The sequence below is a fragment of the Pteropus vampyrus genome, unplaced genomic scaffold (assembly GCF_000151845.1).
Source record: "Pteropus vampyrus isolate Shadow unplaced genomic scaffold, Pvam_2.0 Scaffold269, whole genome shotgun sequence".
Classification (NCBI taxonomy): domain Eukaryota; kingdom Metazoa; phylum Chordata; class Mammalia; order Chiroptera; family Pteropodidae; genus Pteropus; species Pteropus vampyrus.
This window is the reverse complement of record NW_011889050.1, coordinates 1,267,650-1,282,695: the sequence shown is the minus strand read 5'-3', so window position 1 is coordinate 1,282,695 and position 15,046 is coordinate 1,267,650. Positions and strand designations below refer to the sequence as shown.

Here is a 15,046-nt window from a genome sequence, read left to right as displayed (position 1 = left end):
GGTGGAGGTAGAGCTCTCATGACTATCTTGAGGGCCCTCAGACAGCAACTCCTTATAAATGAGGTAAAATCAAGGTTTCTGACTCTGATGACTTTGAGCCCTGTGCTTTGAGGGGGGAGTGTGTTGTCCCTTGGGGGTGATGGCATCCTTGGAGATGACCCCCGGCTGCACTGCTTGCTGTTTAGCCCCTGAGGGATGTCTGTATCCCTGGGCATCTAATAAATAGAATAGCTGAAATTGCTAAAGAAATAGCAGCTTCTCACTGTTAAGAATGCAGATTTCCCGCGTAAAGAGGCATGGTGCAGTATGAAATCCAGATCTGTCTCTTTCTGCAAGCTAGCCTCAGCGACATGCTGTCTCAGCAGAGCCTATGCCAATGTGACCCGGGAAGCGGGGGTGGCACCGGTACCCTGGTCCGTAGCAGTGTGGCCCCACTCAGCCCACGTCGCACAAATCAGGCAGCAGGTGTTTAGCCAAGTTCACCTCTTGGTTGCCCATTTCCTGCCTTTATTATTTCATTAACAAGCATGTCTCCATTTATGTAAAATAAAAATGGAATTTTAGAAGAAGGCATTTCTGTCTTAAAGATGACTTGAGGCCCACAATCTAAATAATCTTTATTTTTCTTTGGATGGGGAAGGATGGAAACTCCCCTTTTTTGCTGAGAAATGAAGGCAGAGTCTTTGTCCTGTTAAATGGCATGAGAATCCTAAAATATATAGTGAAAGATAATCAGCTCATTCCCGAAAGACAATTAACTTTCAATGATTTGTTGGCTACTCCCCCAAGCTCACAACATGACCGTTCAACAACTCAAATGTTGCCTAGGCATTTGTCACAGTTGCTAGCGCTTGCCTTATTTCCTAAATCTGGAGTGTGAATTTCCCACTGTGGAAGTTGGATGCTATGGACACAGCTCACGGAGCCAGGTGTGGGCGGTGCAGGGCCCAGTCCTTGGGCTGCTGAGCCAACATGGGCCTTGTACACGTGTCGCCAGGGGCCTCTCCTCTGTCTAGAAGGGCCAGCTCTTGAATCCATAGCTTCACACTCCACGCAGATGGATGGTCCAGGTGTCCTGCTGCAGTCACCCAGGTCCCACAGGCTTGAAGGATAGGTGGAGGAGCAAAGAAGGAAGCCCCGGTCACAGTGACCCTTTTCTAGGACCCACAGTGCCCTGGTCAGAGGGAGCCTCGACGCCTCTTTGGGCTGGTTTGTTATCTCTGCTATAGAAGCTTTTCAAACTCCAGATTTCTCCCCCGTCTTAGACTCACTTCTCACCCCTTCAGGTACCTAGGTCTCTTCCCCGGCTTATCTCCTTCGCTGCTTTCTTCTGTCCCAGTGCTTCCAGACCAGCTCAGCTCCCTCCTGAGCAGATGCCTGCCTCCTCTGCCCTTGCACTGTCTTCGTCCTCTGCTTCTCCTTTTCCTTTCCTCTCCTTCCTGTGTGGAGACTGGCAGCTCTCAGCCCCCTTCTCTCTGCGTTTTCTTTTATCATTCCCTGAGCACTTCCCCTTGGCTTTCGTCTCCTCCTTTTATGGTGCCAACTCTTCACTGTGACCTCCTGAGGGAGGAAAGACCAAACCCGTTTCCTCTGTGCTTATTTTTATATTCAAGGTCAGCTGGCAGACCTTGGGGCAGTATGAAACAATCCCCAGGACATGCACACACACACGCACACACACGCACACACACGCACTTTCCTTCGGCAATCTTAATCTAAGTCTCAAAAACAGAGCCCCTATTTTATTATTTTTTCAACAAATATTTATTGAGAACCTGCTATGTGCCAGACAGTATTCTAGATACTGGGGATAGAGCAGTGAACAAAACAGTTAAAAAGCTCTGCAATGTGGTGTATACAATGTAGTGGGGATTGGTAGGCAGGAGGCTGAGAGATGAGAGCTCCAGAGAGTGGGGAAAGTAAATGCAAAGGTCCTGAGGCAGGAAGGAGTTTGATATAGTCAGGAAACACCTTGGGGTAAAGCTTCCCTGATCCAAGGTTTGCTGGGTTCCCTCAGCTAGATATGTATACATGTGGCCCCTTCCTCTGGGCTGGACTCTGGTTTCCCCCCACACTGTCACTCGGCTCCTCAGGAGGTAGATGTGGCCACAGATTCGCAGGTGCCGACGTCTTAGTAAGGGATGTATGGTTGGTCACGAGAGGACATAGCTGCTTAAAATTCCTCAGATCCCCTGCGAATGAGGTAAGCAGTGGTAGATGAGAGGACGAGAAGGGAATTTAAACTCTTCAACACAGTGCCCTTCCTGAGGAGTCCAGCCCTTCTCAAAATCTCCATGTGTGAAAGGAGCCTTTGGAAAAGGGTCTTCAACAAGGCAGAGCTCTGAAACAACACAGCAGAGCTTTGGTTCGGAGGAAATCTGAGCCGCAGTGTTCAGATTTCCCTGGTAGGAGCTCTGTGATCTGAGGCCACATGTGCAAGATGCTGCTCAGGCAGACAAGAAACCTGAGGAGGGCCACTCCAGGACCCAGGTGATGGCCCAGTGGCCCAGTCTTTCAAGGGAAGCATTCAACAGCCAGTGGCCAGCAGCAGCCCAGAGGGAGGAGGGATACTAGAGAGGCCCAGGGAGGCTCATGGGACTCGTTCCTCTGGGCCGGGGGTGGAGAAGTAGAGCTGGAGGAACAGGCCAGCAGGGGACCGTGTGCCTCTCTGTTCTGTGCCCGCCAGAACCTCTGCACAGGACCAAGAATGAGAGAGACAGAAACTTGGTCCCCAATCCTTGTTTAACAAGCCAGAGGATGAGGGCCCCCATGGAACAAAGGCAGCACATCATTGCCCCACCCTCGACTAAGGAAACGTGATTGTTTGGTGAGGTCTGTGTTGCACGCACATGACTCCAAGGAGCCATCACCCCCAGTTTGGCATTCTGCTCCTACCACTGTGTGCTCACCAGCCACAGAATCAAAAAGATTATTCTCACATCATGAAGAGACAGAATGAGGCAAACCGAACCAGAGCTTATGCTTCAATTATATTTCCTTGGGAGCAAACACAAAAAGTCTTGCATCATTCTTTTTGGTTCACAAACTTCCCACGGATTCCCTTTTTTTTTTTTTTTTTGCCTTTTCTTTTCATTCTCTCTTTGCCTCAGCCTGAGCTGTGTGGAAACCGCCCACCTCCTCCTGCGTGAGGTAGCCCTACGCCCACATTGGTGGTATAAATGCAGTTTTCAAGTGACTTTTCCATTTGTAGTAATTCCTCTGTCGCCATCAGAGAGCTTCCTGAGAGTCATCGAATGTGAAAACTGAACTATTATGGCCTGCATTCTCTTTATTTGTCATGTGGGCATCACTGCAAAACGTCACTCTTAATGCTCAGGACAAGGGAAGGGTCCTCTCCTGTGAGGACTTGCTTTATCCTCCCTGAAGCCAGGACTGCTTCCTGTCAGTGTTTATCTTTTCAAAAGGGAAGAAGTCCAGATGTAAGCCTTCCTGTCTTTCTCCGGATTCCCCTAAGGGAAGAGGGGAACCTGTAAACAAAGGAAATAAACAAGGTCTTTGTTGAATCAAAGGGAGGTACTTGGGGTGTATAGATTTAGGATGCTGGAAAAGAGTAGCAGATTGGGTTTGATTTGATTTGATCTTATTTTACTATATTTTAAGGCCAAGAAATCTTTACAGGCTTCTCATTCTGTTCTAGCAAACTCCTCACTGGGCCTCTTAGATCTTCTTGCTTGAGCGCTACTGAGTGACGTTCCATTTCTGTATTCACCTACTAAGAAGGCTCCTCCCAGGGTCGGGAGAGTGCCCTGGGGGTCTCTGAGCCTCCTCAGTCCCCAGAGACCTGCCACCTGACCTCGGGAAGGGGTCAGCTAAAATCTTTGGTTTCTTATTGCACTAACTTTTCTGCCTGAGTCTTGTGAGCAAATACAGTTGCTTAACACAATTCTATCAGCTCAAAACCAACCAAAGTAGCAAAATACTTTGCAGTATTACTTAGTCCTCATAAGTACTCCGTGAGGCTGGGGATGGAGAGATCCCCAGGTATTTTACAAGAGGCACTTGCCTCAGCTCATGCACTAACATCGGGGCACAAATTCTAGACCCTAAGCCAAGATTTACAACACTAACTTTGTTCTTTCCTTGTCTTTAAATAGGCTTTAAAGAAAAGTAGCATTTAAATAATTAGTCATGGTACAAATATTGCAAGGAAGAGTGCAACCAAAAATTCCCTAACTAGACTGCCTTTTCTTTTAAAAGGGCCTCTGAGGCCCCTTCCTGCTCAGATTGATTGGATGAGCAAGGGCTGGGTTAGACTAAATGAGAAAAACCCAGCCCAAGATTTTCTCAACTGGCTCTTGGTTTTTTTCTAAAGTTTTCTCTTGCCCAGAGCATCAAGTCTTAGACAGGGTGGACAATAGATTTAAAAAAAAAAAAAAAAAGAAAGAAAGAAAGTTAAGCCCAAAGACTTGGCCCCAGGATCTATTTCTGACACAACCTCCAGGTCCTTGGATGAATCATATAGCCTTACTGAGCTGTCAGACAGGTGTTGTCAGGTGTGCACCTCCCCGAGTCAGTGCAGGGTTGAGGGCTCTAGGATCATGAGGCAGAGCTCTACCCCTTCCTTGTGTGTGCCTCCCTGGGCCTGGCAGTGCTGGGCCCTTCCTCACCTCATTGGTTGATTGTGAAGAGCAGGTTAGATGCTTCGTGTGCAAGCTCCACCCCTCCACACAGGCATCAGGTACTCTTTTTAGGTTGGGTTCATCTGAAGATGAGCTCATGTGTGACCCGGGTGACATCCGGTGGTCCTATGCCCACCTTGCCAGCCACCTTTTATCCTCGGCTCTGCTTCTTTCTGCAGGTACCTGGCGCTCTACGCCTACAAGCCCCAGAAGAACGACGAGCTGGAGTTGCGCAAGGGTGAGATGTACCGCGTCCTTGAGAAGTGTCAGGACGGCTGGTTCAAGGGGACATCCCTGAGGACTGGGCTCTCTGGCGTGTTCCCGGGAAACTACGTGACACCTGCCTCTAGGTGAGTCCAGAGTCACTGCCTGAGAGAGGAGGGAGGATGCACCCCCACATTCCAGGTGTTGACACTGCCTGGAGGTCATGCTGTGGCTGGGCTGCCAAAAACACAGTTCAGAAGGCAGCCAGGGCACTCCTGCCTGTGGTGGTCAGCCTTGTGAGTTCAGAGTCCCCTTGAACAAGGCATTGCACCCTCTGAATTATGTTGGCTTGTCTTTCCCTGAGCAGGCTTTGGCTGCCAAGGGGAGAGGATGGGAACAGAACAAGCTGGCATCAGGGCAGTAGCATTGGGAATGCAAAGTCACCAGGAGGAGTGAGATCTCGAGAGTGTGTATATGCACGTGTGTGCAGGTGTGAGTGGGTGTGTGCCTGTGTAAGTGTGAGTATAGCAGTGTGCATGTGTACAGTCACATACAGACCCATTATACACAAAACACACACATATGCATATATGCAAAGGAAAAATGACATATTCCCAAAAGTTAAGCGTTGTTATTAAGTGGTAGCATTCTTGGTTATTAATTTTTTTTCTCCTTTGTGCTTTCCTATGTGGTGCAAATTTTCAATGATATCATTTTTATAAAATAGAAAAGGCAATTTTAAAAATTCACTAAAAATGTTATCCACGGTTGTCCAAGAATTTTCCACTGAGATGAAGTTCCCACTGCTTGATTTTATTTCAGCCAGTCCCACTCATGAAAGCCTGTTCATGAGATTAACACTCTAGGACATATAAATAAATTGAAGACATGACCCTTGGGTTTATGCTCTCTTTGGAATGAGACTGCTGTGCAAAGAAATGAAATGGTCCATACTTCTCAAAGCGCCTGAGAGGTGGCGCTGGCCTGGAGCCTCAGGTCCACCACCAGGTCTTCCTGGGAAGCCCTTCATTTGTGAGCCCACTTTATTTAATTTTTAAAAATTACTTCCTAGGGCAAAAGTGAGTTCAACAGGTGGAAGATGTGATTTTAAATTCCTTTTCACGGTTTTGGCTGGCCAGCTGCCAGAGGTTCTTGCTAGAAGTAGACTTCAGGCAGCTCTAAGGGCTAAGGAAGGAAGGCACGGCCTGTGGCCCCTGGACAGCCGTGTCCTTTGCCAGGAGGCCCTTTTCCCCACAGCTGTTCTGCAGAAGCCTGAGTCGACTCTGCAGGGGATCTTCTCCATCTGAAGCCATGGCCCAATGAGACCAAGCCACATGGAGAGGGGGACCTCTGGCCTGGCCCAGGAGCCACAGGCCTGGCAGTGCCTGTTGTCTCCCGCGTGTGGCTTCTGGTATCTCACAACTAACATCCTGAGGGGACAGAGGGGAGCTTACTGAGCTCTTGGACTAAGGAACGACATTCTGATTTCCTGAAACTGGACTCATGGAAGCTGTATTCTGCGCCTCCACAGCAGAGTATAGCTTTAGTGCAAGTATGTGTAGTGTGAAAGGGTTAAAAGCCCATTTTCCAAGTTGCTGTTTTCCTTTTGTATTTCTTAAACACTCTAAACTGGTTGCATGTGGAAACCTTGGGGTGAAAGGGCATCTCTTTTCTGGTATGAAACTGCAAGTTCCCTGACATCCTCAGCAGGATGTGGTTTGTCTGTGCCCTTTCCCAGAGGCGGGCAGAGATGAGGAGGCAGCCATGTCCAGAGGGAATGGGTCCTTGTCACTGTTTCCCGCCACATGCCAGATGTGTCCAAACCTCATGGGATATGACTCAGTCACTTGTTCTTTCTGGATGTGTTTGGGGACACATAGCTGTTTGTTAGAATGAGTCAAAGCAGTAGCTCTGGTACAAAATATTTCATTGATTAGAATCAGTCCTCTGTTTCTTGGGGTGTTTTTTGCTATTTCTTGAATATTCACGTTGAGAATTAGCCCCCATGAAGGTTTTACAAAGAGTGCCCTTCTCAGCTGTAGCTCTGGGCATTGTTTGCCTACAAGGATTAGCTTGGCACTGTTTTAGGATTTGTCTCCTGGACTTCATGGTGTCACCTCTCAGAGCCAGTATGTAAGAGCAGACCTTTATCAGTGGCCCGTATGGTATGGTCTCATCTGCACCCTCATCTGAATTCATTCTGCTTTATTTCCTCAGGGCTCCCTGGAATAATATGGTTGGAGGGTCTCCACTGGCCAAAGGGATGGCCACAACCATCCACCCAGGCGGTGGAAGTCTCAGCAGCCCTTCCACTGCCACGAGGCCCGCCCTTCCCCTCAACTCACCCCAGGCCCAGGCCGCCTCTCCCCTGATGGGCAGCTGTCTGCGTCACTCAGCCAAGCCAGTGACCAGCCAAGCCCGGAGCACTGTCCCCACAGGTAGGTACCAGGTTTCCTGGGACCTCACTGCTCTGGTAAATTTGACAAGGGGGTGGTGTCTCAGGTACACAAATTGTAGAAACATTTTGGTCCAGGTATCAAGCAGTCCATAGAGGCTGGGGCAGCAGTGGGGGCGGGGAGGGGGGTCAAGGAGGGGAGTTGTATTTGCTTATCAAAATCATCAACCTCTACTGATCTCCAGGAAATGTATTGACTTATCATATCACCCTCTCCTGGCAGCTAAAAGGGATTTAGAGAATTTACAAATATTTATACATTTCATGCAGCAAGAGGAGTGTGTAGACTAATAAGATTAACAGAGACGCCTTCAGATGCCCCTGTGAGGCGGCTGTGGTCTGGCCTCATAGGCCATCGTGCACCAGGCACTTAAGGGTTTCCCAGTGAGGCAGCATTTCACAGGACAGGGCTGGTCATGAGACACAGATCCTTTCTGACATGCTCGAAGCTAGAAGAAGTGATAGTCATTGGTCCTTCAACTTCCTGCCAGCATTATCAGTAGACAGGCTGACATAATTTAAGGAAACACTGGTTTGCTACCAGTGTTGTATGAAATGGAGAGAAATTAAGGGGTGAATCTTACGGGCATAAGGAGGGTAAGCACATCTTGTTTAGAAGCTTAGCACTGCGCTGACACTCCCAGGAGCCCACACCAGTAACCTTCTGGAACCATAGCGCCAGCAACATTGTCACTGCAGTGAAAGGAACCCAGGACAGGAGGATGTAACCCTGAATTTCATTTCTATGACACAGCATTCCTTTTCCCACCCAATCTTATTCACTCAGAAATCATCCCTCTTCTTCTCAAAGTAAGGCTTAAAGAACAAAAAGAACGTAAATTCTTTGGAGCAATAAAGTACACAACTCTTTAGAATCTAGTCAACCAGCAGATAACCCATTAGAAGTGCTCCAGAAAGCAGCCTCTTGAGGGTGAAAAGTTGAGATGTACTACTTAGCACAGTAGGGGCTATATTTTCTCTTGAGGCATGGCTGATGGGACAAGAGAGTGGGAGGTAGCTGTCCACTCCTCCCCTGGTTCCTCTTTGGGGAAGGTGGCCCACACATTCCCATGCTGATGCCAATCTGGGCTTACAGGTGGCAGGAGGAACCAATGAGCCTTTGCAGGAACCCTTGAATGTGACACAGACCAGCTTGAGTCAGCATGCCTGCTCACTAGGACGCGTCCCTGCTCTCAGCTCTCACGGGCCGACTGCCAGGGAAGTAGTGCCGGCCAGGAGGGCTGTGGGTGCTGCAGAAGGGGCTCTGATGCGGACCACTTGGTGGTAGGCTGGGGAGAGCGGGGAGGCCCCTCAGAAGAGATGAATTGTGAGTGAGCAGCAAAGTAGCTTCAGGCAGAGGAACAAAGAAGGGCACCATCTGAAACAGGAGGAAAAGAACAGTCAAACGAATGGAAGTGGAAGTAAGCACAGTCTTATTCAAGTCACTGCAAGCAATTCAGTAAAGACAGCTGACAGAGGCCTGGTCGAAGGCATAGCGTGGGGGACGGGCAGACCTATTTTGAATGCTGAGGCCGCCATTATTGCTATGGTCTCCATGTCTTGCTCTGTGAGATGGCACTTATCTCCAAGGATACTGTGTGAGCACTGTCTATATGGCATATTTAGTGTACATTCAGTACACCTTAGCTATTTTATTGTTACTCTTCTGTTAGAGAATAAAAATATTACTGGAGTACTCAATGTGTGAGAGTCAAAAATGTCAACATAAAAGTTGCCATGAGATCTGGGGGTTGAATTCTCCCTTGAAGGCAGTGGGGACCCACCACGGGGTTGAAGCCAGAGGGATGACACTTTGCCAGATATCAGCAGGCACAGCAGGGAGGAAGAGCTGGTGTGGGACAGCCTGAGGATGGGAGCCAGGAGAAAAGGTTTGCTTGCCTAGGTGAGAGGTGCCAATGGACATAGACCCAGTGAGTGCGGTTGCAGAATTGGGACAAATTAATGAGAAATTTAGGAGGCGGAATGGTTGACTTGAAGGTGGTCTGGATGGAAGTGCTCAAGGAGAGCAAGGAACCAAGTCCAGTTCCCAGGCTTCTGAAACCATCTGACTGAGAGAGTGACAGTGGCACCCCCTGACCCAGAAGAGATCAGAAGGGGACTGCTTTACGGGGGAAGATGATGACATGTGGCTTTGAGAGGTACAATGGGTGCTGGTCACACTGTGGCCCACTGGCTGATCTGGAACAGCCTCCCCAAGGGGCCCATGTCCTGTGTGTGCATCCCGCCTGCTGTGGCAGAAGGCAGGCCCTGCTCACTCAGCCTGTCTTGCAGATAACAGACAGACACAGGACCTACACTCTGCCCGTGTCTTCTATTCAGAAGACAAAAACATGAGAGGCCACGTGGATCCCTTTGGGGGTGAGGTGGTGGTGAAAACACCCAGGGACACTTCAGGGGCAGCAGGGCAGTGCCCAGTCATCAGCAGGTGCAGCTGGACTTCCAGTGCTGTTCTTGAGCCTCACAAGGGTGGTGTCCAAGTGCAGCAGTGGTGGGATCTGCACCACAGAAGCCTCCCGGGCCTGACACTTCCCTGGCTGTAGAGTCTCCAAGACTGACTGTCATCGCAGAGCCTCTGTGAGTGCCTAGTAGCCTTTCCTATGTATCTTTTTTCCTTAAGTTAGCCAAGGGTGAGTTCTGTGTTTTTGCAGTTTGGGCCTTCAGGGCCCTGGGGGAGAACTAGCTGTCTTTGTACTGGAAGAGCTCTGCAACAATCTTACCCAGTGCCAGGCCTCCGGCCCCCGACCATTACCTTCTTATATTAGCTATGCTTCTAGCCTGGCTGAAGTTCATCTGATGGTGTTTACTGGGGGCCTCTAGCTGGGAATATGGCCCTTGTAGTAGCCACGTGATCAAGCAAATCCACAGCAGAGCTTTCTGACTGGTGCTGCACACCAAAATACTGATCTCTTTGACCCTTGGAGCACCCGGGCAGAACCTGGAGCACCTACGGTCTCAAACCAGGTCCTTTCTGGTTATAAATAGCTCATCCATTCACCCGAGCATGCTATACAAATATTTCTATGTATGCATTACACAGAAAGACTGGACAACCCTGCTTCTCACCGAGAGCGCATATCCCAGTACAGGTTATCTGCACAGATGCCAGTATAATAGCCTTTCCATGCCACTGCTAGCAACTTTCTCAATTCAAAGAAGAAAATGAGACCTGCCAGTCATCTCTCCCTCTGTGGAATAACAAGCAGAATCAAAAGAAATTGGCATGGCTAGGGACAGTACAACATTGTGTCTCAGTCATCGATCACCATAGTAACCACCATGGTGTGACAAGCATTCTCTTTCATCAGTTTAATTTTACATATGGGAAGAGTGAGGAACAGGGTGATTAAAATGGCTTCCCTAGTGCATTCCAGCCGAATGCTTGTCCCCTCACTATTGCTGTCACAGCCAGGCTAAAGAATGGCTTCTACCACATCATATCAGTAAATTAAATGCCACTGAGTTCCCACAGCATTTTCCACTTCGCTCTGCATTTCAAGAGAGAAAAAACACTGTTGACAGTACAAGTAATAGATTGTTCACAGCAGTAATTGCCCATTTCAGCAGACCCCAACCCTGGCGGTTGAGAGGCGTTTCATCAATGTTCTCATCTTGAGCCAAAGTCAGGCAGTTCGATGAAGGCTTAATTGCATTGGCCATAGCATCCAATATGATTTGTTCTACTTGATTAATGTAACTCCTTTTTCCAAGGACAAAGCTCTCCCTATAAAGTACCAGTGTCCACACATCCTCATATCAGTGCTTAACAGGGGCAAGAGCTCTATACAGTCATATATTCATCATCAAGCACAGAAAGAGAGCTTGATACGCACGAGGCACTCTGCTAGGTTCTAGAAATACAGAGAAGAACCAAATAGACCCCATTTCTACCCCCAATTAAAGAGAAGGACAGGAAAACAATCTCTTTCAACAGATTTTGAAAAGCACTGTGGTGGAGGCATATGTAGGATATTAAGAAAGCGTGGAGGAGAGAGAGATTGCACTCGAATTGGGAGGAAAGTAGAACAGGGATAGGAAGAGGTTTATGGAAAGTTTTCAAGAGGAGGCAATACTGCTTTGATTCTTAAAGGACAAATAGGAATTATCTGAGGAGACCAAGCAGAAAGAGAGTTGTGGCAGAAAGACTCACAAGGACACAGGCATGGCAATGAGAAAAACCAGAGTCCCGATCGTGGGTAACCTCATTTAGTTCGATGTGATTGAAACAAAAGGTATGGAAGGGGATGTGTAGTATGCTGATGACAATTTCACTGCTGAGACAAAATTTACTTTTCGACCTCAGCGATGAGTAGAGCTTAGCATGCAGGAGTGGGGTGAGGTGACAGTGAAGCTAGAGCAGGGCTGGTGCATTTGAAAACTAAAATCAGGCCAGTGGGAAAGATCGAAGAAAGCAAGAGGGTGAGTGCCTTGTGGTAAAGCTGAAAGGGTGAGCAGGGGCAGATCATGAAGGTTCCTTTAGACCATGTCAAAAAATTTCAGTTTTTATCCAAAGGAGCGTATTAGAGGGTTTTAGGTGATAGATATTATAAGGTTTTCATATCTAAAAGACAAAGCTAGACTTTTTTTCCCCTTTTATTTATTTTTATTTTTTATTAAAGTATAATTGACGTACAATATTATATCAGTTTCAGGTGTACAACATAGTGATTAGAAATTTATATTTCTTGCTGCGTGATCACCACAATAAGTCTAGTAACCAGCTGTCACCATATAAACTTATTACGATAGAATTGACTGTTTTCCCTAAGCTGTAATTACAGTCCCATGACTTATTGTTTATATATATATATATATAAAAAACTGAAATTTTGTACCTCTTCTTCCCCTTCATCTTATTCACCCATTCACCCACCTCCCTCCCCTCTGGCAATCATCGGTTTGTTCTCTATATCTCTGAGTCTTGTTTCTATTTTATTTTGTTTATTCATTTGTTTTTGTGTTTTTAGATTCCACATAGAAGTGAAATCATATGGTATTTGTTTTTCTCTGTCTGGCTTATTTCACTTAGCGTTAATAGCCTCTAGGTCCATCCATGTTGTCCCAAATGGCAAGATTTCATTCTTTTTATGGCTGAATAATATTCCATTGTATATATTGTATGTATATCACATCTTCTTTATTCATATCTCTATTGATGGACATCTAAATTGCATTCATCTTGGCTATTGTAAATAATGCTGCAATGAACAGGAGGATGCATATATCTTTTCAAATTAGTGTTTTCATTTTCCTTGGATAAATACCTAGAATTGGAATTTCTGGTTCATATGAAAACTAGACTTCTTATGGCCAAGGTAAAGTAATGAGGATGAGATTTACCCTCTCACTAGAAACAACTGAAAAAAAAAACCATAGAAGTTTATAAAACAACAGTTTGTGAGACACTAGATATTAGAAAACCAAGGACAATGATCTATGTGAAACAAAGAGGTAGGTCACAGCACACTGCCTGGAGAGAAATTCCAGAATGAGGCACACGGAAGGAAAACCTCAGAGAATGCAAAGCATCCCTCTTGAGTAGTATACTGAAACCTAATCAGCAAATGCATGTGAAGAAACTGCCCGGCACCAGGACAAGAATGAAAGAAAGGATAAGTGCGGCCAGTGCTATCATCCGATATGCAAAAGAGCAGGAAAATATGACTGATAATGAAGAGATTAATCAATCAATCAGAACTAACCCAGAACCAACACAAGTGTTATAATTAGCAGACGGAGAAATTAAAACAGGTATTATAATTGCATTCCATATACTTAGAAAGTTAAGTAGAGACTTAGGAGATCTTTAGAAGATCCAAATCAAACTTCTAGAAATAAAAACTACAGCATGTGAGACCAAGAATATACTTGATGGAATTAACTAGAGATTAGACATTGCGGAAGAAAATATTAGTGAACTTGGAGATATAGCAATAAAAAACTATGAAAAATGCAACACAGAGCTAAAAGAGAATCTTAAAAAATGAAAAACATCAGTGGGCAATAGGACATCTTCAGATGGCTTTTATATACATGTGACTAGAGTCCCCAAATTAGGGGAGGAAAAAATGAGACAGAAAAATTATTTGAAGAAATAGTGGCCAAAGTTGTTCTAAATTGGATGAAAACTAAAAAGTTGCAAATCAATGAAAGTTGGTGAACCCCAAGTGTAAGAAACATGGAGAAAACTACACTAGGGCAAAATGTAATCAAATTGTTCAAGATGAAACTTTCTATGACAAAGAAAATCTTAAAAGTAGCCAGAGAAAAAAGATATGTTACGTAAAATAGGAAAAAAAATAACGATGATAGCAGATTTCTTGTCAGGAACACTTTATGTGAGGAGACATTTGAGAACCGAAAAAAGTACTACAAGAAATAAATCTGTTAGAGTTCTCTACCCAGAAAAAAATATCTTTCAAAAATGAAAGCAAAATAAAGAATTATTCAGACAGGAAAGCTAAAGGATTTCATCATTACTAGACTCACACTATGAGAAATGTTAAACAAAGTTCTTTAGGAAGAAGGAAATGATACCAGATGGAAATGTGGGTCTATGCAAAGGAATGAAGAGCACGACAAATAGTAGCTATATACATAAACATGTAAGATTTTTTTATTATTTAAATATCTGTGAAATATAACTGAGTGTTTAAACAAAAATAAAAACAATGCACTTTGGAATATTAAAACATACGTAAAAGTTAAATGTCAGAAATAAAGAGTACATTGTCTGAGATGAAGAGTATATTAGAGAGCATCAACAGAGTGAGTAAAGAAGAGGATCGAACCACCGATATAGAGGATATTGAAGCCAAGGACACTCAAAACAGCAAGAAAAAAGAAGCCAAGAATATAATAATAATTTAAGGAGCCTATGGGACAAAATTAAATGTAAAAACATCTGTGTCATAGGGGTACCTGTGGAGAAGAAGGAGAACAAGAAGTTGAAAAGCTATTTAAAGAAATAATGATGGAAAACTTCCCTAACCTGCTGGAGGAAATAGACATACAACCTCAGGAAGCTCAGAGTCCCAAAAAAGATGAACCCAAAGAGGCCCACACTAAGACACATCATAATTAAAATGCCAAAGGTTAAAGAGAGAATCTTAAAAGCAGCAAGAGAAAAGCAATTAGTTACCTACAAGGGAGCACCCATGAGATTGGCAGGTGATTTCTCAAAAGAAACTTTGCAAGATAGAAGGGCTTAGCACAAAATATTCAAAGTGATGACAACCCAGGATCTACAACCAAGAATACTGTATCCAGCAAAGCTATTATTTCGGGTTGAAGGACAAATAAAGAGCTTCCCAGACAAAAATAAGCAAAAGGAATTCATCAACGCCAAGCCAGTGTTACAGGAAATGTTGGAGGGACTTCTTTAAGAAGAAAACTTTGTATCAAAAACATGAATAAAGAATGGTAATAACTACATATCTCAATGTAGTACCTCAAATGGAAAAGAATTAAGTGCTCTAACCAAAAGATAGGTGGCTGAATGGATATGAAAACAAGACCCCTACATATGCTGCCTACAAGAAACTCACTTCAGATTAAAAGACACACACAGACTTTAAAAAGGAAGGGGATGAAAAAAATATCACCTTGATGGACCTAGAGGGTATTGCGCTGAATGAAGTAAATCAGATAGAAAGACAAATACTACATAATCTCACGTACATGTGGAAACTAAAGAACAAAATAAACAACAACAAAAATGTAAACAAAC

The 15,046-nt window shown here is 45.2% G+C and overlaps 1 protein-coding gene across 6 annotated transcripts in view; it reads left to right on the top strand.

Moving 5' to 3' along the window:
- The window catches only part of SH3RF3 (SH3 domain containing ring finger 3), a 380,077-nt gene that overhangs the window by 304,685 nt on the left and 60,346 nt on the right, over positions 1-15,046 (top strand). For all 6 annotated transcript variants that reach the window (XM_011375283.2, XM_011375284.2, XM_011375281.2 and 3 more), the window contains 2 exons: positions 4,820-4,990; positions 7,062-7,282. In XM_011375283.2, the coding sequence (XP_011373585.1) occupies positions 4,820-4,990; positions 7,062-7,282 (392 nt within the window). The remainder of the gene's footprint in view (positions 1-4,819; positions 4,991-7,061; positions 7,283-15,046) is intronic.